At 47.8% G+C, this 24222-nt stretch overlaps 4 protein-coding genes across 4 annotated transcripts; 2 read left to right on the plus strand and 2 right to left on the minus strand.

Moving 5' to 3' along the window:
• The first annotated feature begins 9160 nt into the window (after positions 1-9160).
• On the plus strand, positions 9161-9934 carry CCR75_008951 (uncharacterized protein). Its single transcript, XM_067966998.1, has 3 exons — positions 9161-9233; positions 9363-9695; positions 9757-9934. The coding sequence occupies exons 1-2, from the start codon at positions 9166-9168 to the stop codon at positions 9613-9615; spliced, it is 321 nt and encodes a 106-aa protein (XP_067820790.1). The 5' UTR covers positions 9161-9165; the 3' UTR covers positions 9616-9695; positions 9757-9934.
• A 1-nt stretch (position 9935) lies between these two features.
• Positions 9936-12764, minus strand: CCR75_008950 (uncharacterized protein; the record flags this gene model as incomplete). Its single annotated transcript, XM_067966997.1, has 1 exon — positions 9936-12764. One exon carries the CDS (start codon positions 12762-12764, stop codon positions 9936-9938), a length of 2829 nt encoding a protein of 942 aa, XP_067820791.1.
• A 59-nt stretch (positions 12765-12823) lies between these two features.
• On the plus strand, positions 12824-16383 carry CCR75_008948 (uncharacterized protein). Its single transcript, XM_067966995.1, has 2 exons — positions 12824-13116; positions 13177-16383. The coding sequence occupies exons 1-2, from the start codon at positions 12962-12964 to the stop codon at positions 14171-14173; spliced, it is 1152 nt and encodes a 383-aa protein (XP_067820579.1). The 5' UTR covers positions 12824-12961; the 3' UTR covers positions 14174-16383.
• Positions 14852-16315, minus strand: CCR75_008949 (uncharacterized protein; the record flags this gene model as incomplete). Its single annotated transcript, XM_067966996.1, has 1 exon — positions 14852-16315. One exon carries the CDS (start codon positions 16313-16315, stop codon positions 14852-14854), a length of 1464 nt encoding a protein of 487 aa, XP_067820580.1.
• Positions 16384-24222: the final 7839 nt, after the last annotated feature.

Consider the following 24222-nt stretch of genomic DNA (forward strand, 5'->3'; position numbering starts at 1 on the left):
TCCATAGTATTGGACCGGGATCAATGATTTACGTCTGGGTTTTGGCGACAAGTGCTTGGGCTGCTAGGTGGCGAGTTCCCCATGTCGACTGCAGACCATCCTCAGATCAATGGCCAAACAGAACGTGCCAATCAGGTCGTGGTGGATAAATAGATATAATGGCCTATACCTATTTATGGATAAGATTTCTGAACATTACTATGTAAGTAATATTCTCCAAATATTCTCTACCTTTTAGATAATATATTAATAAACTATTTATAAGTGTTAATTTTATGTAACGATACACCCCGTCGTAGCATGCGTGCGGCCCAGAACATCTAAGGGCATCCCAGACCTGTTATTGCCTCCAACTTCCTTTGGTTTGATTACCCAAAAGTCCATCTAAGAAGTCCACACACCTACCAAAAATGGTAAGCGGAACTATTTAGCACGAGCCGGATTACCGCTCCCGTGAAGACACTTAATCAAAGTACTTAGTGCGTTAGGTGAAGTCGCTAACGCGCCCACCGCAACTACCTCACTGCACGCAAAAGAAGCTGGTTAAACCGCCTCCTCGCTGTGCTATGGTGTGTGTATAAGTAGAGCGTGGCCGCATTACGACGTGCCCGCTTGCAGTTTACTGATGCCTGAATTGAGTCCTGAGCATTTATCGTTTAATTAAAATTCATCAGATAGGAAGATCAATAAAAATCTTGAGTCTGGTTCGCGAGGCGAAAATAGCCAAATCGACCACCCTTACAATGAAGCTTAAATTTTAGCCCACGCAATTTTAATTTTAGAGGTCGAGCATAATTTCGAGCGTACACTCGCTGCAGCATATATTTACAGCGGAACATCGTAGGAAGATGCAGGTATCATTTAGGCCTTCGCTGTCTACTGAAAGTCGTTTACGCTATCACTACATTTAGGTTAGCGTCAGCAGTTGGCGTATGCGTAAAATTTTAACGCTCGCTCATACCAGGCTTGCTCCTGATCTGGTAATCGACAATATCAAAGCCGGGTCTAAGAATGGGTCTGGCTTGGTCCCGCCTTTTCGAGTACAGCTAATCACACATGCGGAGGCTGCCTATTTGGCGTTACTCGAAGAGCAGCACGCGCACCGAAAGGCCTTATCAAATTACTATAGTGGCCGCTTATGCCATATACAACTTAAATAACGTTCCTATAAAGCTCAGCAGTGTGTCCAACAAATGGTGCTGGTCGAATGTACGGTTCCGTACCGCTTGGAGGTCGAAACCTCAATACCGAACAAAATGGAGTTAACGTTAGACATATGGAATATCATCAAATGTTGACGTTGCATTTTATGCGCAATCGGAGACGCGGTTGTGCCTGTTCACGCGCGCTCGCCCAAATCGACGTGTTTTTGACTGCCTCTGTAATGAGGCACACATTGGTTGGAGAACCGTTTTGTGGTACCTTTATTGTAATGGGGCACACATCGGTTGGAGAACCGTTGTTGTGGTACATTTACTTTATGGGTAAATACCCTTTTATTCTATTTTAAAATAATTAATTACTTAAATTCCATTTATTATGGGTAACAAATGTAGTCGCCGCCAGATATATATCTGGCGGCCGAAATCTATTTTGAATTAGCTACGGTAAGGTTTTGAATTTAAATTAAAATTAAAAATGCTGAGTTTTCCTTTTGATCTTGAAGTCTAAAAGTCTTCCTCTATCTTTAGCAGCGAAGAAGCTCCGCTACATCTGGTAGCACTAGTAGTCAATCTCTGAGTCTTTATAAGACTAAGCCTTCACTGAAATGGAAGAGGTCTCAAAACTTATAGAAGCGCAGGGCATAGCGTATGACAAGCTCAAAACTTTATTTGGGCTTGAATATGTAAAGTTCAGTATATTCAGGGACCAGAGGTTTTGCATGCAAGGGTTGAAACCTTCATGCGTACGAATCCTCCCCGATCGGCCAGGTTCAGGATCACCCTTGCGGCATCTATGCCAACTCGGTATATCTCTGTACCTCGAAGATAGAGCCGTGGAGTGGGCACTATCGTGCAACACGCCCACAAACGACGCTTTTCATTAATAGGATTCGCTGAAACAGCAAATGACGAGCATGTTTGCACCGCCTGATCAGGCTTTTCGCATGCGAGCACGGCTCCTAGCGACTCGACAGGGTAAAGATACCCTAGGGGACTTTGTCTAGGAGTTAAGAACTCTCATTGCATCTATGCATCAAGACACGGTGCAGGAAGCAATTGTAGTGACCATCTTTAGAAGGGGTCTCAATGAGGGTGTTGCCCGGACGGAATTATTCCGATCTCATCCGGCTACGTTCGAAGAGGCAGTTGTCATTGCGCTACGCGCCGATTTTGACTTTAAGTCTGCTCGCGTTAGCACGCCTGTCTACCGAACAAGCTCTTCGAGCACATAAGTTCCGTCTAATAGAGCGAAACCTGTAGAATTAAGCCTCGTTGAGGAAGGAGAAGAGGCTCTTTAAGCTATGGAACAGCATAAGACCATCCGTAGAAGTTATATATGAGGAAGCACGAAACATGTACGCCCTGCCTGCCTTCTTCGAAATTCGCGTAAATCTCGAAAGAGCTCAAACTCCGACTTATACCAGAGATCTGGTACGATGCGGGAAAACGTCGATACCCAGTAGGTGCGGGGCGCCCTACTGGGGAAGACCTAGGCTCTGTTGAACCTCCAGGAGGTGAGAATGACCAGATCCTAGCCCGAATTAGCTCGGTGCGCAATGGTACGGGGTGTGAGTACAAGCCTAGCTTGTTAGTCGCTTAAGCGACTGTAAAGGGCTTTAATAAGCCGTGGTCAATTTTAATTGACTCAGGAGCGTCTTGCAATTATGCTCGACGCCTTTTTCTTGAAGGAAGTCAACATTACGTTGAGGCGCTTAGAGCGCATAAAAGTGATACAAGCACTGTTCGCTTAACTACTGGGACTCGTGTCACTGTTCCCAAAGTTTAATTGAACTTAAGTATAAAGTTTCTGCACTTTGACAGGATGGAACGCTGTCTCGTCCTTGATTTGGATTCAATATGATCTGATCCTTGGTATGGCCTGGTTAAAACACCATGAGTCATGGATCGGTTGGAGGTCTAAAATCTTAGGCGCCACGCGCAATGTTCCTAGCGAAGTTTTGGAGAGTCATGAACCCACCTTTGCTAGGCAACAAAAGCGCTATTGGCACGGATCATTGAATGAGTGTGTCCGTGTTTTAGACATTGGCGTGTCTGAGTTTATAAAGTCTTATGTTAAGAACATTAATTTTGAGCCCGCATCAGCAGAAATAAGTGGAACGGCACGTACTCCGTCGAGTGAAACTCGTTATAATAACGATTCACTAAATGCTGAAAGCATTGTTGGCCTAAGGCCGAATCACCAAGGGTTCAATATTCCTGAGATACGTGGAGTGGTACGTCTAAGTCCACCGGGTATGGTCGGCCGAGGTTACATCATACTGAGTGTCAGTAGTGACACTGTTGGCGGTCCGCCAGGACCTCAAGGGTGCAATATCCCTGAGATACGTGGAGTGGCACGTCTAAGCCCACCGAGTGTGGTCAGCCGAGGTGGCACCATACTGAGTGTCAATAGTGACACTATTAGCGGTTCGCCAGGGCATTTTGGGTCAAACCCTCCTAATGCACGTGAAGCGACACGTGAACGTTTGCTGGATAAGGAACTTGAGTTACCTAACTTTTTGCCGAGTGTCAAATTAGACACCATGTCTTGTATAGAACCAATACAGGCTGGAAAACCGGGGGACGTGAATGTACCGACCTCTAAGAGGCGTATTGTCTCCACTCCAAGACATTTTAGACACGAAGCGTTTATGCCCTTACAAAGTGATACGAGTGAGCAAGTACATACGCTTGTAAATGGCGTAACCGGTAACATAGAGTGGAAAGTTAGCCTTGCGGCAATCCCCTCGTAACATGCTCTTATAAAGCTAGACGAAATGTCTATTGATGAATGCGGTGGAGCCTCAAAAGCTGGTGACTTATCTGAAATGGTGGTCATTCGACCTATAATTGAGTAAGACTTATCGTCACTTCTAGACGAAGCTGTCCTGGATGACACAAAAGCTGCACTTAGTGCGCGAAATGGGTCATCGATCCTTTAAGATCCTACGGGTCCCTTTTATTTCTTGATTAAGGAGTTCCAAGATGTGGTATGTAATAATTCACCATCTGTTTACTTCCGGATAGAGGTTTTCGTCATGAAATTGACTTGGTTCCGGGCACCAAATATTGTGTCACAAGGCAATAGCCTTTACCAAAGGAGCAGTGTGACGTCATTGACAATTTCTTCGTTCTAAGCACGAGGCTGGAATGGTATGAAAGAGCAAATCTCCTCATTCGACACCGACATTTTGTGTCAAAAAGCCAAATGGTAAATGGCGCATTGTACATGCTTATAATAAGCTTAGTGCTGTCACTATACCAGCACAAACCCCCATTCCTAGAAAGGATGTTCTTTAAAATAATATGGTGGGGTGTACAGTGCATTGGACTTAGTTGATGGTTACAACCAATTGGTCAAGCGAGCTAGCGATATCCTGCTTACAGCGGTTAGCACCCCAAGCGGCATGTTATGGGAGTGGATATGCCACAAGGGCTTTCCAACGCCCCGGTAACATTTAATCGTCTAGTGACGCAACTGTTTCGCCCTCATCGAGGTTATGCACATACTTATTTCGATCACATTTTTGTCCATAGTCGTGCGGAGCAGGGTCGGTCGAATATGGAAAACCAATTAAACCATTTCCGGGCAGTGCTCGAGTGCATGCGTACAAACAAATTGTATGCCAATGCATCTAAATGCATTTTTGGCGCAAACGAAATTACTTTTTTAGAATGCTTCATTGGAAAGCGAGACCTTAGAGCGGATCCGCTAAGGTAAAAGCCATAGTAGATTGGCCGGTTCCTGAAAACTAAAAGGATTTGCGTAAGTGGTTGGGTCTCGCCCATTATTTACACAAATATAGCGAAAATTACGCTGATATGGCTAGGCCGTTATCTAATCTCCTTAAAAAAGATACAGATTGGTGCTGGACTAGCACCGAAAATAATGCTTTTCGAGCAGTTAAGGATAGTCTTATCCATGCCCCGCATCTGGCACTGCCAAACCCAAATTGGCCTTTCAGTGTCGTCTGTGACGCATCAGATTTTGCCATTGGCAGTGCTCTGTTACAAACAGATGTTGATGGGCACGAACGTGTTATTGCGTTCGAGTCTAGACAGCTTAAAGCTGTGGAAAAGAACTACCCAGTTCAGGCAAAGAGTTACTTGCTGTGAAGTATGCGCTCGTCAAATTCAAAGTTCATCTGCTCGGCTCTAAGCCGTTTGTGATTTATACAGATCACGCGTCGTTACTCACGGCGACTAAGTCGCCCCATCTCTCACAGAGAATGGCCCGATGGCTATTCTTTTTTGCGGAATACAACTTCGAGGTGAAGTATAAACCCGGCAAGCAAAATGCTTTGGCCGATGCGTTATCACGCAGGCCGGATTATGAGCTCTCTCATTTAACGACTATCTCGTCACCTATTCCTGAATAAATCCGTTCGGCTTACGCCAAGAATGAACAGTGTGTAGCTCTGCTACGAGCTTTAAAGAATTCGGATTTAGGTATTAAATTACCGGCACGTTTGCGTGAAATATTACATCGATTTTCTATTGATAACAACCTGTTGCTTTATTGCACAGACATCGCGGACCCTCCGCGTGTCGTTGTTCCTCATGATGAGGATTTGAAGTACCGAATTCTCTATGAGGCACACGATACTGTCCTTGGTGGTCATCTCGGTAGAGAAAAGACCTACGGCTTCATAAGCCAGAGTTATTGGTGGCCCAAACTTTAGAAATGGATCAGCACCTATGTTCGCACACGCGAAACGTGCCAACGGTATAAACCCTTGGCACAGGCTGCTGCGCCACTGGCGAGTCTTCCCGTCCCCATAGGTTGCTGGGAGTCCATTAGTATCAATTTTGATTCTGGGCTACCGAAAGATTCAGCCGGTAACTCCGGTATAGTGGTCTTTGTTGCCGTTTAAGCAAAACGGCTCACTTAGCGGCCGTGCTGGATTCCATTGATGGAGAGGGTACAACTAAGCTGTTCATCGACCGCGTGTTTCGACAACATGGTTTGCCAGTGGCAATTGTCTCTGATCGGGATCCCCGTTTCCCGGGTAAATTCCGGAAATCTATTTTTCGAGTGCTTGGCATCAGATTGGATATGTCCACTTCGGGCCATCCGTAGACCGGGTTAAACTGAACGTGTCAATCGCGTCATTGACGACGTTTTACGCAGCGCGTGTGCTCAGACACCAAAGCGCTGGAGATCAATGCTCCCGGCAGTGGAGTTTGCGTTTAAAAACGCGGTTCATGCCTCTACAGGCTATACTCCGTTCTATGTAAACGGTCTTACCCACCCGCGCGTTCCATTAACGATACCACTGAGTGGTTCAGGGCTTTGTGGGGAACAAATTGTCCGACAGGCTTGCTGATATCAGCCCTGTTACCGTTCGAAAACAAGTAAGCAAGTTTCTCGCGACGCGATTCAGTGTCTTAAGACATGTAAGGGACACGATGGCTGATAGCCAAGACAAACAGAAAGAACTAGCAGATGCTAAAGGCAGAAGCTGCATTAATCCCTATATATGGTAGGAGACCAAGTTTCACTAAACGCTAAGAACCCACCTAACCAACTTGGTTTCCGCGGTCTATAAGACCAAATTTGCGCCCGCGCATTGTTGGACCATTTACGGTCGTGGCCAAGAAGGGCATAGCTTACACGCTAAACCTCCCCAGCAAGCTGCGTACACACCCAGTGTTTTACGTTGGCTTGCTTAAGTCATATCGGGACCCTTCCACGTGGACTGGAAGGTTCTTGCGCCGAGACAGGCGGTCGTGCCGCAGATTGTTGCATCCTCACAAGGATATCCAACTGGCCCTCTAAGCGAGGCTGCTGACGCTCCAGCGTCGAAAAACGGTCCCAAATCGCCTCAAAAAAGCTCTCAACCCGAGCAAGGACCTCACGAAAAATTTGCACCTCGTGCCGTAAAGCATCATATGCTTACGTCGAAATTTCGGCCCCCTTTCGCGCTGCTTGATGCGCGGGGAACCTTCAGTTTTATGTGGAGAAACTTGTAAAGCGGTGTCGTCGTGAGGGTCAATACCAGTATCTGGTGAAGGAGGGTCATCAACTGGTCATTCTTCGTACTTGAGCGCTATAGTCCAGCAGGGTTGAGGTCCGAAATTTCGAGACCTCAGGGACTATGGTACCCATTTGTTCGACAACTCTGAAGTTATGGGTAGGTTCCGAGTCCGCGTCAGTAGGGCATCCCGCCCATACAGCGCTCCTGCTTTTCCCGACCCCTCAGTGGTCAATATAGAACTCATACGTCTCACACGCTGGTTCTTGCCATCGCCCTCTGGGAAGGAAGTCCTCTCACTGGGCTTCATCGCCGCAGCAGCGACCCTGGCATAGCAGCGAGCCGTCATGTGGCCTTGCTTGCCGCATTTGTAACAGACAACGTCTGCATTGCCCAACTTCATGGGAGTGGCATCTGACCTATCGAACGACGGCTTATACCAAGCTGTCGCCAAGGCACAGTGGTAGGATTGCTACTCAACGAAGTTAATTTGGATTCCTCTTCCATCGTCGACGGCACCTTTCTGAAAAGAGCCTGTCGCGATGGGCCATGCCAAAGTCAGTTCATTAATGTGGACACCTTAATGTGCTCCGGAATCGGACCTACGGTAATGGACGCCGGTACCGAGTGCACCTTTTGCACATATTCTTGCAGATCGCTTCGCCTGTCGCGCGCCAAAGAATCGCGCCGGAGGCAGCACTTCGTTGTTCGGCGGCTGGTACATGGCGCGAATCTTTGTCTTAAAGATCGCTCATGTAAGGAACGCCATTCTGTCCGCCATAAATTTTGAGTAAGCCCACTCCGAGGCCTCACCGCTAAGATGCAACATGGAGTACTACACCACCTTGCTGTCGTCTTCAATGAGCTGCGCGACACCGCATTGCTACACGGCTAACATCCAGTGGACAATTGTGTGCCTGCATCCATCGAACTTGGACGGGTCCATCCAAATGGGCATCGGCTGATGCGGCCGGGCAGAGAGCATTTCAACAGTCCTGTCGAGAGCCTCGCTCCAAGCCTGCTCATGCCTCAGCTCATCCGGAGTCTGAGTGACGGACTCCGCCGCAGCATGGCTCTGTGCCTCGTACGCGGCTTTCCGCTGTCCGAGCACAAGTGCCTCAAACTGCTCCAACTGAGCAACATGTTGATCAGGAGGACTACCCAGGAGCCTGGCTAGGGCTTGTTCATCAAGTCCCTGCGCCATATGCCTTACACCTCCCGATGATGTTCGGAGAGGTGGGAAAAATGAGCCCAATCAATATTGAGGCTCATCCTCACGTACACACGCAGAGATGCGGGTCGTGTGGAGGATTTCAAGTGCTACCAAGTGTAGGTGGCACGTCGTAATGCGGCCATGCGCTACTTAGACACACACCCTAGCACAGCGAGAAAGCGGTTAAACCAGCTTCTCTTGCATGTAGTGAGGTAGTTGTGGTGAGCGCCTTAGCGACCTCATTCAACGCACTAAGAACTCTAGTAAAGTGTCGTCACGGGAGCGGTAATCCGAGTCCTCATGCGCACTTACTAAGTAGAAAGAAGTTTATACACTAACTTTTATTTGATCGCATTAAATATAAATCCCTATTTTTATCAATCAAAAATGTCATCTCTGCAGATAACACGAATATGTATTCCAAGCGTATCTTTCTAGATACCTCGCGTAACGGAAGACGCTAGCCGTCATCACTGATGACGCTGGGCGTCACCCCTCCTAATGTGAATGCACCTATGTGCATCACATACACAGGGGTTGGTCACAAATGTGAAATACACCCAAGTGGTGGGTGTGACTACTTAAATTTAGTTATTGACCACCCCATAAGCACACCAAGTGTACTTAACGGTGACTGTGTAACATTAGGGCAACTATAGCCTGTTTTTCTTTAAATTCTCTGAGGAACTCATCTCACGTGAGGTTTTTGTCTGTGGCAATAGTCCAAACGTCTGTGGCAATAGTCAAAACGTCTGTGGCAATAGCCGCACCCTTTACAATAATTTCCTTAAAACCAACCTTCCCAAACACGAGCATGTTGCGTGCCAGGGTGCTGCCCGATATTCTTAGCCAAATTATGGGCGAAGGAATAACTGCCAGCATGTATGTTCTATCTGTGCATGACTTGTATTCTTTTTATTACCTAAGACTTCAAGCTGGAGTTCTTAGCACATTTAATTTGAAAACATTAACCTGTGTATTCGTCATACTAACATCATCCAATTCTTGCAGGTTGGTGACGCTGGAAGGTGCGCTTGTTGGCGCCGTGGGGAATGAGGAGGCTGTTGACTACAAAGTAGTAGCTGCCATCGCTTCCCACACTTGGGGTGAGTACGTTCACGCTGGAAAAGAGGTTAAACTCACGGGAGACCTCCGTACCATGCTTGTCGAGCTCGAGGCAAGACGATTTTTGCTCAAATCTTGGCCCGATACTCGCTCGTGTAACACATCTACTATTCAATTAATGTGCAGCGTGGACGTCTAGCAATGACTGAGGCAGGCAAAAGCTTCTTGCTGTGTGCTTACTCGAACATCGATTTGCCGGCTGGTCTTCTTAAAGTCAAGGTAAAAAATGACAAGTTATCAAAACGGGCTTATCACAGCTTTACGAGACATGCTTAAGTAGGTGGAGACGCTAGGTGCGTACTTATCGGAATCGCTTGACCAGATTGAAATGTAACCTTATGGAGGAAACCCGGTCACTTCTCCTGGTGTGAAGCGATCAATTTTCAAGACCTACATCGTCGAATAGTAACACGTGCTTGGCAGATAATATAACATGTTTTGCAGGAGCGCGACATTTATTCATTTTTTTACTATTCTTAAGTCATCTAGCGTCTTGCCACCTCGCTTCAGTCGCTTTTCAAGCCACAGATGTGTAGCCGGGGTCAAACCGCCCTTCATGGATTCTAAGATTTGCAGCAGTCGACGGAGCTCTGCGTAATTATTGGCCTCTAGAAGCTGAGCCAGCACGGGCACAACTGTCTTACCGAACGGCTTGACATTGTACAGATTGTACCAGTCTTGCAAGAAGCTAATGAGGTCCTCGATACTGACAGGTGCATCCGAGCCTAGAAGCAAACTCTGTCGTGCTGCTGCATTGGCAGTGCTGCTCGTCCGATCGTCCCCATCCAGCTTCAAGACGTCACTTAATCCGAGCTCCTGCTCGATAGCATCACGATCCGACGTGTTCAGCAGTTCAGACAGCTCCGAGTCTAGTGTTGCCTCGATTGCAATTTCCATGGTCTCGTGACCGCTTTTTTCTTCATCAGCTTCTTCCAAGACTTCGCTGTTTTCGTCAGCAGCTTCTTTTAAAGCTTCTTTACTGCTACATTCTTCTTCAGCTTCATTCTCACACTGTATTTTATCGACCCCTTCGTGACCAGATCTATTGGCAGAGTAAGATGCGCTTTTCGATGACCCATTTCTTTCATGCAGCAATCCAAGGGCAATGCGATGAATGGCTTCTTGTGACGGCTTCATGCCTGCGAAATGCATTTCTTGCAACAGCGAGTACGCTCCTTGGACGTCCAGGCTTGTGACGCGTTGAAAGATAAGCTGATCGTACTCGCGAGCAGTTAAATGCCGCATACCTAACAACCGCTGCTGCTGACGTATGAGAGCATTCGTCTCTTCTTGGCACCAAAATCGCACAGCAGCACACACAGCATGCTCAAAAAACTTTACCAATTTGTCGCGAGTTGCCGTATCCTCGACATCAAAGCCACCCGACCGCGCTGCTTTAGAGACCAAATTCACTTGCTTAAACACGCGATGCATCATGTGAAGACTCGCGTGCTTTTGGCGCTGTGTCAGCCGCTTATCTAGATGCCGCGCACACTTCATAAATTGCTCCATCAACTTAATCGCCACATCGAGATCATTATCTACATCAAACCCCGCGTCGTTTAGCTTAACTAAAATGAACTCCACTGTTTCGTCCGCACGCTGCAAATGCTCTCCGATTAAAAATTGGTTCGCCTTTAAAACGCGCACAGTATTCAGTCGACGCTCGATAGTCGTCGCAATTCTTGATTCTTCGTCAACTATCTGACAAGCTCTGCTATTCTGTGCTTGCAGTCGACGCAGCTCGTCTTCATGTAGTGCCAAATCTTGCGATTTGATCCTGGTTTGGATTCCATCAACGGCTTTCTGCGCCTCGTTTAAATTACGCATCACACGCTCGTACATCAATTGCATTTCCACCACCCGTGGGGACATTGCAACGTCACGGCTGTCAGCGCGAGCCAAAGCAAACTCCCGTGAGAGCATTAGCACATCGACTAGTGACCATGGGAAAATCTCTAATGCCGCCAGAAATGGCTCCTTCCTCAGCAAAGGCTGAGCACGCTCCGCTGTCAAAGGAGCACACGCCATGTACTCATCAATCAACTTCTTAACTGGTGCCACAAGACCACATGCTGCCGCGGCCTTAATACGCATCGTATAGACGTCATCGTACTGCGCAGTTGTAGCATACTCAAACTTTGAAAAAGCGCTGGAAAGCTGTTTATCAACATAGAAATAAACCTTTCGCAACTGGTCCACGTCATTTTTAAAGACGCTGGCCGACAGCGAATTAAAGCGCTCGGTACTCGAGTACACAATAGCTTTCATCGAATTAATCCAGAGCCGATGGATGTGACCACTGGCAGTAGCACATCCAGACTTCAGGAGCTGCTCCACAAGCTTCGAATTCAGCAGTTGAGTCAACGTAGCTGGGATCTCATTCCATCGTGCCCCCCGCAAAAGTGCCTCATATGTCTCGACATCAACAATCACGTCCCGCGTGATCATGAGCTGTAGCATTCGCGAGAGCTTGACGCCGTTATCCGCATACACACGCAGCGCTTCATTATATAGTGCTGTCGATCGTTGCGCTTTCAGATGCTGCGCATTGTGCGTCCCAAGCAAATGCTCGCATTCGTCAAGTTGGCTCTCAACACCGGCGATTAGTCGACGATGGTGGAGCGCAAATTCCTTGTCAGTCTTCAGCTGCAGCGGGCGCTCTTCACGTTCTAGAATGCTCATGATCTCGCGGTCCCACGCATCGTCGTTCACGCCATTTAACAATTCGCGCAGGTCTTCTAGCGAAGTGTGCTTGGGACGGCTAATGAGCTTTAGCGCGACATTGCGAATCAGATACTGGTGAATTCGTTCAGTAGGGCGGAGACCCATCTGCTGCATCTGCAGCGTCAGTTCCTTCGCAAGCTCGAATTGCCGCTGCTTCGAGGCAATTGCTACACCACTTTCGTAAGCCTGCGTCACTTCATCGACAAGCTGGGACGGCTCGTACTGACGATGGAGCATCTGCAAGTCGCGCAGCCAGAGCGATAGCGCTTCGGTCGGCGGCACGTAAGCTTCATTGTTCTGGTACAGCGCATTGCATCGATCCTTCAGAAGCAATACTACATTCTCGCGATTTGCATCTGTTAATCCATCGACTGCAGTGGCAACTCGATGCTCCACACTAGAGGAATAGGATCGATTGCGACGCAAAGTCTGTAGCGACGCCCAGCGCACTGGAAGTAGCATTCTAGTAGGGCGAGAGGAAGACGACGAAATAAGTGCCGATATCCCGCGATACGATAAGGCCGTTGACGAGGCGCGTCGTAGACGCAGCACGCGGAGCATTTCCGTCGTCAGCCAAACAATGAATTCGCCATGTTCACACCCTGTTCACCCTGTATAAACTGCTATTTACGCTCATTAAAGTTCGAATACCTCCATATGTAGAACTTCCCTTGTATACTATAAGCTCTTGTTCGTTGATTTTATTGTGCTCCCAGTTTTGGCGGTAACGAAATATTCCGCAAGGGCAACCGCGTAATATGGCACTCACGCGGTCGAGGGCGTCAACGACCCCAACGGCGCTGCCGGCGCCTCCTCTGGCATCTTTATCTATCCCTATTCGCTTTCAATGTCCTCTTTGTCTGGATGTGCTGCGCCATCCCATCCAATTGCCGTGTTGTCATCGCTACCTATGGTAAAGCAAATAGTTTCCTCTTTTTCACGACAGGGGTCCCTAATTCGTTTTATTTAACAGTATGGAGTGCTTTGAACGTGCACTAGAGCTAACAAGTGTCAATTGCGGCTTCTGTCGCCGTCGCGTAGTCGGATTTGCGCGTACGAAGCAATACAAAGTGGACGAGGTTATGTGGAATGCCATTCAGTCCGAGTGTCCATTTCTGGGTGATATGGTCGACGACAGAGAGCCGTTGGTGGATTTCTTTGATGAAAACGCTCCACGACTGCACAGCAGCAGCGAAAATCGCCTCGATACGCACAATGAAAGCACTGGAGCGCTTAAAGCTTTTTATGATCAGCAGCTTCGCGAGCATCAATATCAAGTACACGAAGCGGAGCAGCGCGCGCTGGAGCAGACCATTGAATTTCTGCAGAATGACTTGGAGTTTACCGCGTCGTTTTCCTCGCCCCCAGCGTCGTCGGCCTTCTCGCCAGTATCCTCAACAGTATCCTCGGCATCGTCGCTACCAGAACCGAAGATGGCTACAGATTCGATTGTAACCAGCCGTGCTCGCCACCGACCGGTTACTCGATCGGCTTTAAACGCTGTAAATGAGTCGCAGCCGAAGTTGGATACTTTTTTTAGCTCCACACGAGCCACGTCTAGTCACGCGGGACAGAGTCTACATGGCGTGCATTCTACGAGTAGTGGCCTCTCGCCACCGCGTGTTCGAAAGCATCTAGAGATTAGTCAGCCGCATCGAAAATACTTTCTTCGCAGTGCGTCGCACAGCCCCACTCCAATTAAAGTGCGACGGAGGCAAGCTATCAAAGGACGAAAGACGCTACGTCAGCTTACGCTCGGTACGACCGTATCCCCCATTGCATTACACACCCGCAGCCGAGATTTGAAGCAAGTAAGTGCACGGCTCTCGGAGCCTACCAAGATGCTGACACGTCAAAGGCAACAACGAAGTTCTTGGAAGTGTGCGCATTGTACCTACACGAACACATGCTTTGACAGCCGCTGCAGCATGTGTCGGAGGTTAACTTCGTTTACGTCGCTTAGCTTCTAGCAAAAAAAAATATTATCATAATTTCCGTGTTGTTATTCGCCATCATGATGCAGTAGAGGTTCTGTGTTGCTGCGCCAAACATTACGACGCGCGCGAGATAGCGAGCATTAGCAGATCGACAACAGTCGCACTGGCTATTACCTCTGTCCAGGACCCCAAAAAAACACGAAAAGGATGCTCTTGTCGCTCGGTCTTGATCAACAGTAAAATTTGGATGCCTTCAAAAGTTAACAGCACGAAATTATATTCCGGCTTCGATCAGAGTCACAATCACCTATGCTACGTATGGGCATCTGCGCGTTTTCCATAGATAATGACATTAGCTCGGAAAGTTCGATCATGTGTACTTCAACCCAATCGCTAGCGACGAAAATTATGGTATTATCGTGCGTTAATAAACAAAGTCTTCGCATCGCCCCGCGGTCGTGCGGTGAATACACGGTCCTGGCCGCCTGTAATGGCTCACCTAGCGCCGCCAAGCGCCACAGCTTAAATCTAAGCCCACCTGCGTAAGCAGCCTTGAGCTCTTATGAAGTCTAAGAACCATCTTGCGCCAAACTTGAGTTTCCGATGACTTCGTCAAACTAAAAAGAGACATTCGCAGCCATTTATGCAAAGTTTGTCAAATGTACAGCTAACCTTAATACATGTACGACACACGAACTCCGAGTCTGAGTTTCACTTCCTACACATTAGTCGCGTGTCGTAGATATTTCTGCCTTCGCATCCAGAACTTTGAGTATCACTTGGATTGACGCTACTGCTGTGCCGCACAGATAAGCGTCCAGTGCTCCTAGAACGATCTTGAGACAGCGAGTGGAAAGAGCTTTTTCGACTGGTTGTACTTGATGTATTAATGTGAGAAGTTGACGAGCGCTGCGGACATTGAAGAGAAGGCTTTATATCCAGCGTGCTTAAAGGAGGTCGCCAGGATGGCCGACTGGATGGGTACTTGGCAAAAGACTGCTGATTAGCTGCCGCCGCGGCGGCGCTCAGAGGAGGGTCAGCAATAGGGTTCCCTCCCTTTCGGGGGTCACCTACATCCCAGTTCGACTTTCGCTTCCTCCTTCGCTCAGCTCGCCTTTTCGCGTCTTCAGACATCGACGATTCAACGCGCTCCAGGCCGCGCTTCCTAACGAGATCAGTGCCGCCCGACGAACTCATTCGATCGCTCTCACTACCTCTGTCTACACTTCTGCTGCTACTGTTCTCTTCCAGTCGGAGTAACGGAGTTAATCTGGAAAAGTCCTTCTTCGTTGTCACAAACCTCTCGTGTTCGGAAATGGTAGGAGAAAACTTGGCCGCTGTGGCAGCAGCGGACGCTGTATTGCTGTTCTGTAGACCGCTGTCTTTAACCTTGGCCGACGGGCTAATTGATGATGTGATGGTGGGGCTACTTCGCTCCACAGGAGGAGACAAATGTGACAACTCGATGATCTTTGGAGTCTTTACACGCAGCTCCGAAGATGACGTAACTGTCGCGCAAAGTGCTTTCGGCGCGATCAATTCTTTTGAAAACGTGACGGATTTGGTAGAAGGATTTGCCTGAGGAACTTCTGCTTCTCGATTCTCTGATGGTTGTTGTAATTTGCTCACCTTACGCACACACTCCGAAAATGGGGGCTCATATTCGCCCAACCTCATAGTAACGGGAATCTGTCCCACTGACGGCATAGCATTAGTCTTATCGAATGACTTCAGTATTCCCACCTCTGGCTCAACAAGACTTGTGCGCGCTGGGGATGCACAGACGGTCGCGTTATCCACTGATACGCCTGATGACTCAGCCACAGCTGCAGAATGCGAGCGCGCTTTCCTAGCATCGCAAGGGGCCTCCAATAAATTGCTCGCGTGTTCCATCTGGGCGCTCCACAGCTGAATCCAGCGCTTTTGGGGTGTCATTTTGCACTCGAATTGAGTCCTTGCACCCGCTACAACTGCTGCCGCTTTTGTCTTCTTGCCAGCCTTCACCTTCCCACCAAGCAATTTTCCCTTTTTGCCTTTCTTGCCACGTAAGCCTTGTTTCGCCGAATATGGCGCTTCCTGTGTCCGACTCGAGTCATCCTCCGACGCGCGCGTCTCCTGCTCCATGCGCTCGATAGTGGCGACAATCTGTGCCATCTTGCGTTCTTCACGACTCATTCTATTCCTTGAATGCACAGCGCTCGCAATTGGTACTTTTTTCGTCTCGCAATTCAAATTCCAGCGTCGGTCCTCAGTTTTGCGTCTTCTTCTGACTGAAGAGCGTCAGCAAATGCAAAGCTCAGACACTCTCCCTGAGGCGACATAAAACCTCGAGCGTCTATAAAACCTCATACTTTTATCCCTAATGATAAAAGCACGCTTTGAAAGTTCATGTGCACCACGTCGTCTTACAACCCCTACGGACAGCTACAGGTATCAATCTCCCCAATTTTTCAATAAAAGCAAAATAACATGTTTTTTACCTGAATCCCTTGAACTAGAAATCCTTAAGCTTTAATAGCTTGTACGACTCCCTGATTTGCTAGACCCATTAGTTCAATAGAACTAAGTGACTCCCTGAGTCTCAAAGTCTTCCTCTGACTTTAGGAGCGAGGTAGCTTCGCTACAAAAAGTCACTTTTTTACTTAAAACTCGGGTGAAAAAAGGCTTTTTCTCACGCTTGGCCAAGATAGAAAAAATTGCTTGCCTCTGCGTGCTATCTGTACCTGCTTCTACACAAAGGAACGTTTGTCGTAGATTCTGATGTCATTTGTTACCCATAATAAATGGGATTTAAGTAACTAACTATTTTAAAATTAGATAAAAGGTATTTTACCCGTAAAGTCAATGTACCACAACAACGGTTCTCCAACCGATGTGTGCCCCATTACACCCTCCCCCATCAGACTGTTGACACCGAGTGACAACATTCGCTTCATTTCCTCTTTAAGATTGGAACCTAAACAGCTTACCGTTCGGTTGTGTTTTTTTCTTTCCTTTGTCTAATGACAATCAAGCGTGAGTCACAGATTCTGATCACCTTCCTCGACGATGATGGAATGGTGGACCTTAAAAGTCACTCTCAATCAGAGGAGGAGGACAAGAGCGGTGTTCGCTCACGCCTTCTCCTCCGGATGAACGTCGGCGGGCCCCGAATCCGTTCCCAGAACTTGGTGCCGCTGATGTCTTGACTGCATTGAGCAGGACAAGGGACCCTGAGTCCAACATCATTACCAATCCGCTTGATGAAGAGCAAGAGCAGATAATCCTCATAGAGGAAAGAGCTCGTCGTCGAGCAGCCGAGATAGCGAAAGCTAAAGCTCATAGTGAATATAGATTCACTCCGCTTAGTGCTGACGAGCGTCTCAAAGGGATAGCGGGTCATAGCTTGGCCATCTGATCTCTGGTGACCGGGCGAGGACGCCGGAGGAGATCGCTGCCCGCGACGCTCTTCATGAGCAATCCCTTACGCCAAAGGTAATGACGCGAAGACAGTATCTGACGCGTTAACGTGATCAAGCCCGTGGGGCTTCGGTGACCTCCATGAGGGAAATTCCGATCGTTTTGTTTACAAACGAAACAAGGACTGAAAACGAAGTCTCATTTGAGAACTGGGTTTACCGGGCCCGCAAACTTCGTAATATCTGGAATATCAGAGAGTCTGCGGATAGAGATGGTGTTCGTTTGGAACGGAAGCTTCGCTTCGACTTCGCTAAGCTCAAGGCCAAAGGCCAGTTACGTTCGGCATTTATGCCACAAAACGAAGAAAGGCCTAGCCGATACTTCAGTGCTTCGGTTGACCGTACAACCAAAGATCGAAGCCGCACTGAGGCTTTAGCTCCACCTAATCTCACGTTTAGTGGTGGGAAGCGTCGTTTGACGCGAGTTGACCGTGATCTTGGCGCTCAAAAACGTCAACGGCGTACGGGCAATCTTGCCGAAGAGGTACCTCGAACTCACAAGAGTTTACAGAAGAGGGTTACCCTAGCCACTTCACCAGATACTGGTATTGACCCTCACGACGACATCGCTTTACAAGTTTCTCCGCATGAAGGTTCCCCCGCGCATCAAGCAGCGCGAGAGGGGGCCGAACTTTCGGCGTAAGCATTTGATGCTCAACGGCACGAGGTGCAAATTCTTCGTGAGGTCCTTGCTCGGGTTGAGAGCTCTTTTGGGGCGGTTCGGGACCAGATTTCGACGCTGGAGTGTCAACAGCCTCGTTTAGAGGGCCAGTTGGATATCCTTGTGAGGATGCAACAATCTGCGGTACGACCGCCTGTGTCGGCGCAAGCGCCTTCAAGTCCACGTGGAAGGGTCCCGATATGGCTTAAGCAAGCCAACGTAAAACACTGGTTGTGTACGCAGCTTGCTGAGGTTTAGCGTATAAGCTAGGCCCTTCTTGGCCACGACCTTAAATGGTCCAATAAAGCGCGGGCGCAATTTGGTCTTGAAGACCGCGGAAACCAAATTGGTAGGTAGGTTTTTAGCGTTTAGTAAAACTTGGTCTTTAGGTCTTGGACCATATAAGAATTAATACAGCTTCTGCTTTTGGCATCTGCTAGTTCTTTTTGTTTGTCTTGACTATCAGCCATCGTATCGCTTACATGTCTTAAGACCCTGAATCGCGTCGCGAGAATCTCGCTTACTTGTTTCCGAACGGTAACAGGGCTGATATCAGCAAGCCTATTGGCCAATTCTCCCCCACCAAGCCCTTTATTATAGCCTGTAGAGGCATGAACCGCGTTATTTAACGCAAACTCCACCACTGGGAGCGTTGAGCTCCAGCGCTTTGGTGTCTGAGCCCACACACTGCGTAAAACGTCTTCAATGACGCGATTGACACGTTCAGTTTGACCATTCTATTCCTTAACGAAACAATTCCAGGTCCGCAGTGGACATATCCAATCTGGTGCCAAGCACTCGGAAAATTGATTTCCGGAATTTACCCGTGAAACGGGGATTCCGGTCAGAGACAATTGCCACTGGCAAACCATGTTGTCCAAACACGCGATCGATAAACAGCTCTTAGCAGTACCCTCCCCATCAATGGAATCCGGCACGGCCGCTAAGTGAGCCATTTTTGCTTAAACGGTCAGCAAAGACCACTATACCGGAGCTACCGGCTGAATCTTTCGGTAGCCAAAAACAAAATCCATACTAATGGACTCCCAGCAACCTATGGGGACGGGAAGACTCGCCAGTGGCGCAGCAGCATGTGCCGAGGGTTTAACCCGTTGGCACGTTTCGCATGTGCGAACATATGTGCTGACCCATTTATAAAGTTTGGGCCACCAGTAATTCTGGCTTATGGAGCCGTAGGTCTTTTCTCTACCGAGATGACCACCAAGGACAGTATCGTGTGCCTTATAGAGGATTCGGTACTTCAAATCCTCATCATGAGGAACAACGACACGCGGAGGGTCCGCGATGTCTGTGCAATAAAGCAACAGGTTGTTATCGATAGAAAATCGATGTAACATTGTACGCAAACGTGCCAATAATTTAATACCTAAATCCGAGTTCATTAAAGCTCGTAGCAGAGCTACACACTGTTCATCCTTGGCGTAAGCCGAACGGAATTTATCAGGAATAGGTGACGAGATAGTCGTTTAACGAGAAAGCTCATAATCCGGCCTGCGTGATAACGCATCGGCCAAAGCATTTTCTTGCCGGGTTTATACTTCACCTCGAAGTTGTGTTCCGCAAAAAAGGATAGCCATCGGGCCATTCTCTGTGAGAGATGGGGCGACTTAGTCGCCGTGCGGAATGACGCGTGCTCTGTAAATCATAAATGGCTTAGAGCCGAGCAGATGAACTCTGAATTTGACGAGAGCATACTTCATAGCAAGTAACTCTTTGTCGTGAACTGGGTAGTTCTTTCCGCAGCTTGAAGCTGTCTAGACTCGAACGCAATAACATGTTCGTGCTCATCAACATCTGTTTGTAACAGAGCACTGCCAATGGCAAAATCTGATGCGTCACAGACGACACTGAAAGGCCAATTTGGGTTTGGCAGTGCCAGATGCGGGGCATGGATAAGACTATCCTTAACTGCTCGAAAAGCATTATTTTCGGTGCTAATCCAGCACCATTCTGTATCCTTTTTAAGGAGATTAGATAATGGCCTCGCCATATCAGCGTAATTTTCGCTTTCTTTTGTGTAAAAAATTGGCGAGACCCAACCACTTACGCAAATCCTTTTGGTTTTTAGGAATCGGCCAATCTATTATGGCTTTTCCCTTAGCGGGGTCCGCTCTAAGGCCTCGCTTTCCAATGAAGCATCCTAAAAAAGGAATTTCGTCTGCGCCAAAAATGCATTTAGATGCATTGGCATACAATTTGTTTGTGCGCATGCACTCGAGCACTGCTCGCAGATGGTCTAAATGGTTTTCCATATCCGACCGACCCTGCTCCGCACGACTATGGACAAAAATGTGATCGAAATAAGTCAGTGCATAACCTCGATGAGGGCGAAACAGTGTTTCACTAGACGATTAAATGTTGCCGGGGCGTTGGAAAGCCCTTGTGGCGTAACCATCCACTCCCATAACATGCCGCTTGGCGTGCTAACCGCTGTAAGCGGGATATCGCTAGCTCGCTTGAGCAATTGGTTGTAACCATCAAATAAGTCCAATGCACTGTACATTGTACTGCCCACCATATTATTTTGAAGAACATTCTTTGTAGGAATGGGGGTTTGTGCTGGTATAGTGACAGCATCGAGCCTGTTATAAGCATGTACAATGCGCCATTCACCAATTGGCTTCTTGACACAAAATGTCGGTGTCGAATGAGGCGATTTGCTCTCTCGTACCAATCCAGCCTCGTACTTAGCACGGAAGAAATCGTCAATGACGTCACACTGCTCCTTTGGTAAAGGCCATTGTCTTGTGACACAGTATTTGGTTCCCGGAACCAAGTCAATTTCATCACGAACACCTCCATCCGGAGGTAAAACAGATGGTGGGTTATTACATACCACATCTTGGAATTCCTTAATCAAGGAATAAAAGGGATCCGTTGGATCTTTAAGGATCGATGCCCCATTTCACATACTAAGTGCAGCTTTTGTGTCAACCAGCACAGCTTCGTCTAGAAGTGACGCTGAGTTTAACTCAACCATAGGTCGAATGACAACCATTTCAGATAAGTCACCAGCTTTTAAGGCTCGACCGCACTCATCAATAGACATTTCGTCTAGCTCTAAAAGAGCATGTAACGAAGGGATTGCCGCAAGACTAACTTCCCCTCAATGTTACAGGTTACGCCATTTACAAGCGTATCTACTTGCTCACTCGTATCACTTTGTGAGGGTATAAACGCTTCGTGTCCATCCTGTCTTGGAGTGGAGACAATACGCCTCTTAGAGGCCGGGACAATCACGTCCCCGGCTTTTCCAGCCTGTATTGGTTTTATACAAGACATGGGTCTAATTTGACATCCGGCAAGGAGTTAGGTAACTCAACTTCCTTATCCAGCGAACGTTTACGTGTCGCTTCATGTGCATTAGGAGGGTTTGACCCAAAGTGCCCTGGGGAACTGCCAATAGTGTCACTATTGACACTCAGTATGGTGCCACCTCGGCCGACCACACTCGCTGGACTTAGACGTGCCACTCCACGTATCTCAGGGATATTGCACCATTGAGGTCCTGGCGAACCGCCAACAGTGTCACTACTGACACTCACCTCGGCCGACCATACTCGGTGGACTTAGACGTACCACTCCACGTATCTCAGGGATATTAAACCCTTGATGATTCGGCCTTAGGCCAACAATGCTTTCAGCATTTAGTGAATCGTTATTATAACGAGTGTCATTCGACGAAGTATGTGCCCTTTCACTTATTTCTGCAGAGTCGGGCTCAGAATTAATGTTTTTAACATTAGAGCTTATTAACTCAGACATGCCAATGTCTAAAACACGGACAGACTCATTCAATGATCCGCGCAAATAACGTTTTTCTTGCCTAGCAAAGGTGGGTTCATGACTCTCCAAAACTTTGCTAGGAACATTGCGCGTGGTGCCTAAGGTCTTAGACCTCCAATCGATCCATGGTCATGGTGTTCTAACCAGGCCATACCAAGAATAAGATCATGTATCGAATTCAAATCAAGGACGAGACAGCGTTCCATACTGTCAAAGTGCAGAAACTTTATACGTAAGTTCAATGGAACTTTGGGAACAGTGACACGAGTCCCAGTCGCTAAGCGAACAGTTATTGTATCACCTTCATGCGCTCTAAGCGCCTCACCGTGTTGTCGACTTCCTTCAAGGGAAAGGCGTCGAGCATAATTGCAAGACGCTCCTGAGTCAATTAAAATTGACCATGGCTTATCAAACCCTTTACAGTCGCGTGAGCGACTAGCAAGCTAGGCTTGTACTCTCGCTTCGTGCCATTGAGCACCGAGGTAATTGGGGCTAGGTTCTGTTTATTCTCACCTCCTGGAGGTTCAACAGATCCTAGGTCTTCCCCAGTAGGGCGCCCCGCACCTACTGGGGATTGTCGTTTTCCCGCACCGAACCAGATCTCTGGTATAGGTCGGAGTTGGAGCTCTTTCGAGATTTACGCCAATTTCGAAGAGGGCAGGCAGGGCGTAAATGTTTTGTGCTTCCGCATATATAACATCTGCGGATGGTCTTATGCTGTTCCACACCTTTAACAGCCTCTTCTCCTTCCTCAACGAGGCTTAAATCCATGGGTTCCGCTCTATTAGACGGAACCCATGTGCTCGAAGAGCTTGTTCGGTACGCAGGCGTGCTAACACGAGCCGACTTAAAGTCGAACTCAGCAAGTAGCGCTATGGCAACTGCCTCTTCGAAAGTAGCAGGATGAGATCGGAATAAAATCGTCCGGGCAACGCCCTCATTGAGACACCCCATAAAGAGTGTTAATACAATTGTTTCTTGCACCGGGTCTTGATGCATAGATGCAATGAGAGTTCTTAACTCCTGGACTAAGTCCCCTAAGATTCTTTTACCCTGTCGAGTCGCTAGGAGCCGTGCCCGCATGTGAAAAGCCTGATCAGGCGGTGCGAACATGCTGATCATTTGCTGTTTCAGTGAATCCCATGAGGGAAAAGCGTCGTTTATGAACGTACTGCACGATAGTGCTCACTCCATGGCTCTACCTCCGAGTTTGGAAATGGCAATAGCCACATTTTGTTGTTCTGTTAAGAACAAGGCGAAGTCAATGGACACCCCCATCTGCTTAATCCAAAAAGGGAGATTTTCTCCCTCTTTTCCCTTAAATGTCTTCAGACTTACAGTTAGAGGGCGGAGCCCTGGGCTCTGAGTCAGGTACAGAGATGTACCGTGTAATGGGGCACACATCGGTTGGAGAACCTTTGTTGTGGTACATTTACTTTATGGGTAAAATACTCTTTATCTATTTTAAAATAGTTAGTTACTTAAATCCCATTTATTATGGGTAATAAATGTGGTCGCCACCAGGTATAAATCTGGCGGCCAAAATCTATTATTTTATTTAGCTAGGGTAAGGTTTTTAGATTTCAATAATAAAAAAAGTGCAGTTCCTCTTTTGATCATAAAGCGTTAAGTGCCTTCCTAAGGCTTGCGCATTGATCTGTAAGAGATAGAAGCCTTTCTCAGGTATATCCTCGTGGGCACTAGTTGCCACTTGGTTCTACGAACCCCTGAATCCCTTGAACTAGGATTCCTTAAGATTTTATAGCTTGTACGACTCCCTGAGTTGTTCAACCCATTAGTTCAATAGAACTAAGTGACTCTCTGAGTCTGAAAGTCTTCCTCTGACTTTAGGAGCGAGGTAGCTCCGCTACATCTGGTAGCACTCGTAGTCAATCTACGCCTCAGTCTTTACAAGACTAATTTCTCACGAAAATGGAAGAGGTTCCAAATTGTTAGAAGCGCAACGCGCCGCTTATGACAAGCTCAAAACCTCATTCGGGCTTGAGCACGTGGAATTTATTATCTCCCAGGGACCAGAGGCCCTGCATGCAAGGCTTGAAGCTTCATGCGGTATGAAGCCTCCCTGATCGGTCAGGTACAGGACCAATTAGCGGCATATATGCCAACCTGGTACATCTCTGTACCTGACTCAGAGC

This window comes from Bremia lactucae (assembly GCF_004359215.1).
Source record: "Bremia lactucae strain SF5 chromosome Unknown BlacSF5_NotPlaced_42_SHOA01000006.1_337800bp, whole genome shotgun sequence".
Lineage (NCBI taxonomy): Eukaryota > Oomycota > Peronosporomycetes > Peronosporales > Peronosporaceae > Bremia > Bremia lactucae.

What these genes read in the sequence shown, in the direction of transcription:
- CCR75_008948 (XM_067966995.1), top strand. Translation starts at nt 12,962, where the DNA reads ATGGCACTCACGCGGTCGAGGGCGTCAACGACCCCAACGGCGCTGCCG. An exon ending in TGTTGTCATCGCTACCTATG is followed by an intron (nt 13,117 to 13,176) that starts GTAAAGCAAATA and finishes TTTATTTAACAG; the next exon opens with TATGGAGTGCTTTGAACGTG.
- CCR75_008951 (XM_067966998.1), top strand. Translation starts at nt 9,166, where the DNA reads ATGTTGCGTGCCAGGGTGCTGCCCGATATTCTTAGCCAAATTATGGGC. An exon ending in GAAGGAATAACTGCCAGCAT is followed by an intron (nt 9,234 to 9,362) that starts GTATGTTCTATC and finishes CAATTCTTGCAG; the next exon opens with GTTGGTGACGCTGGAAGGTG.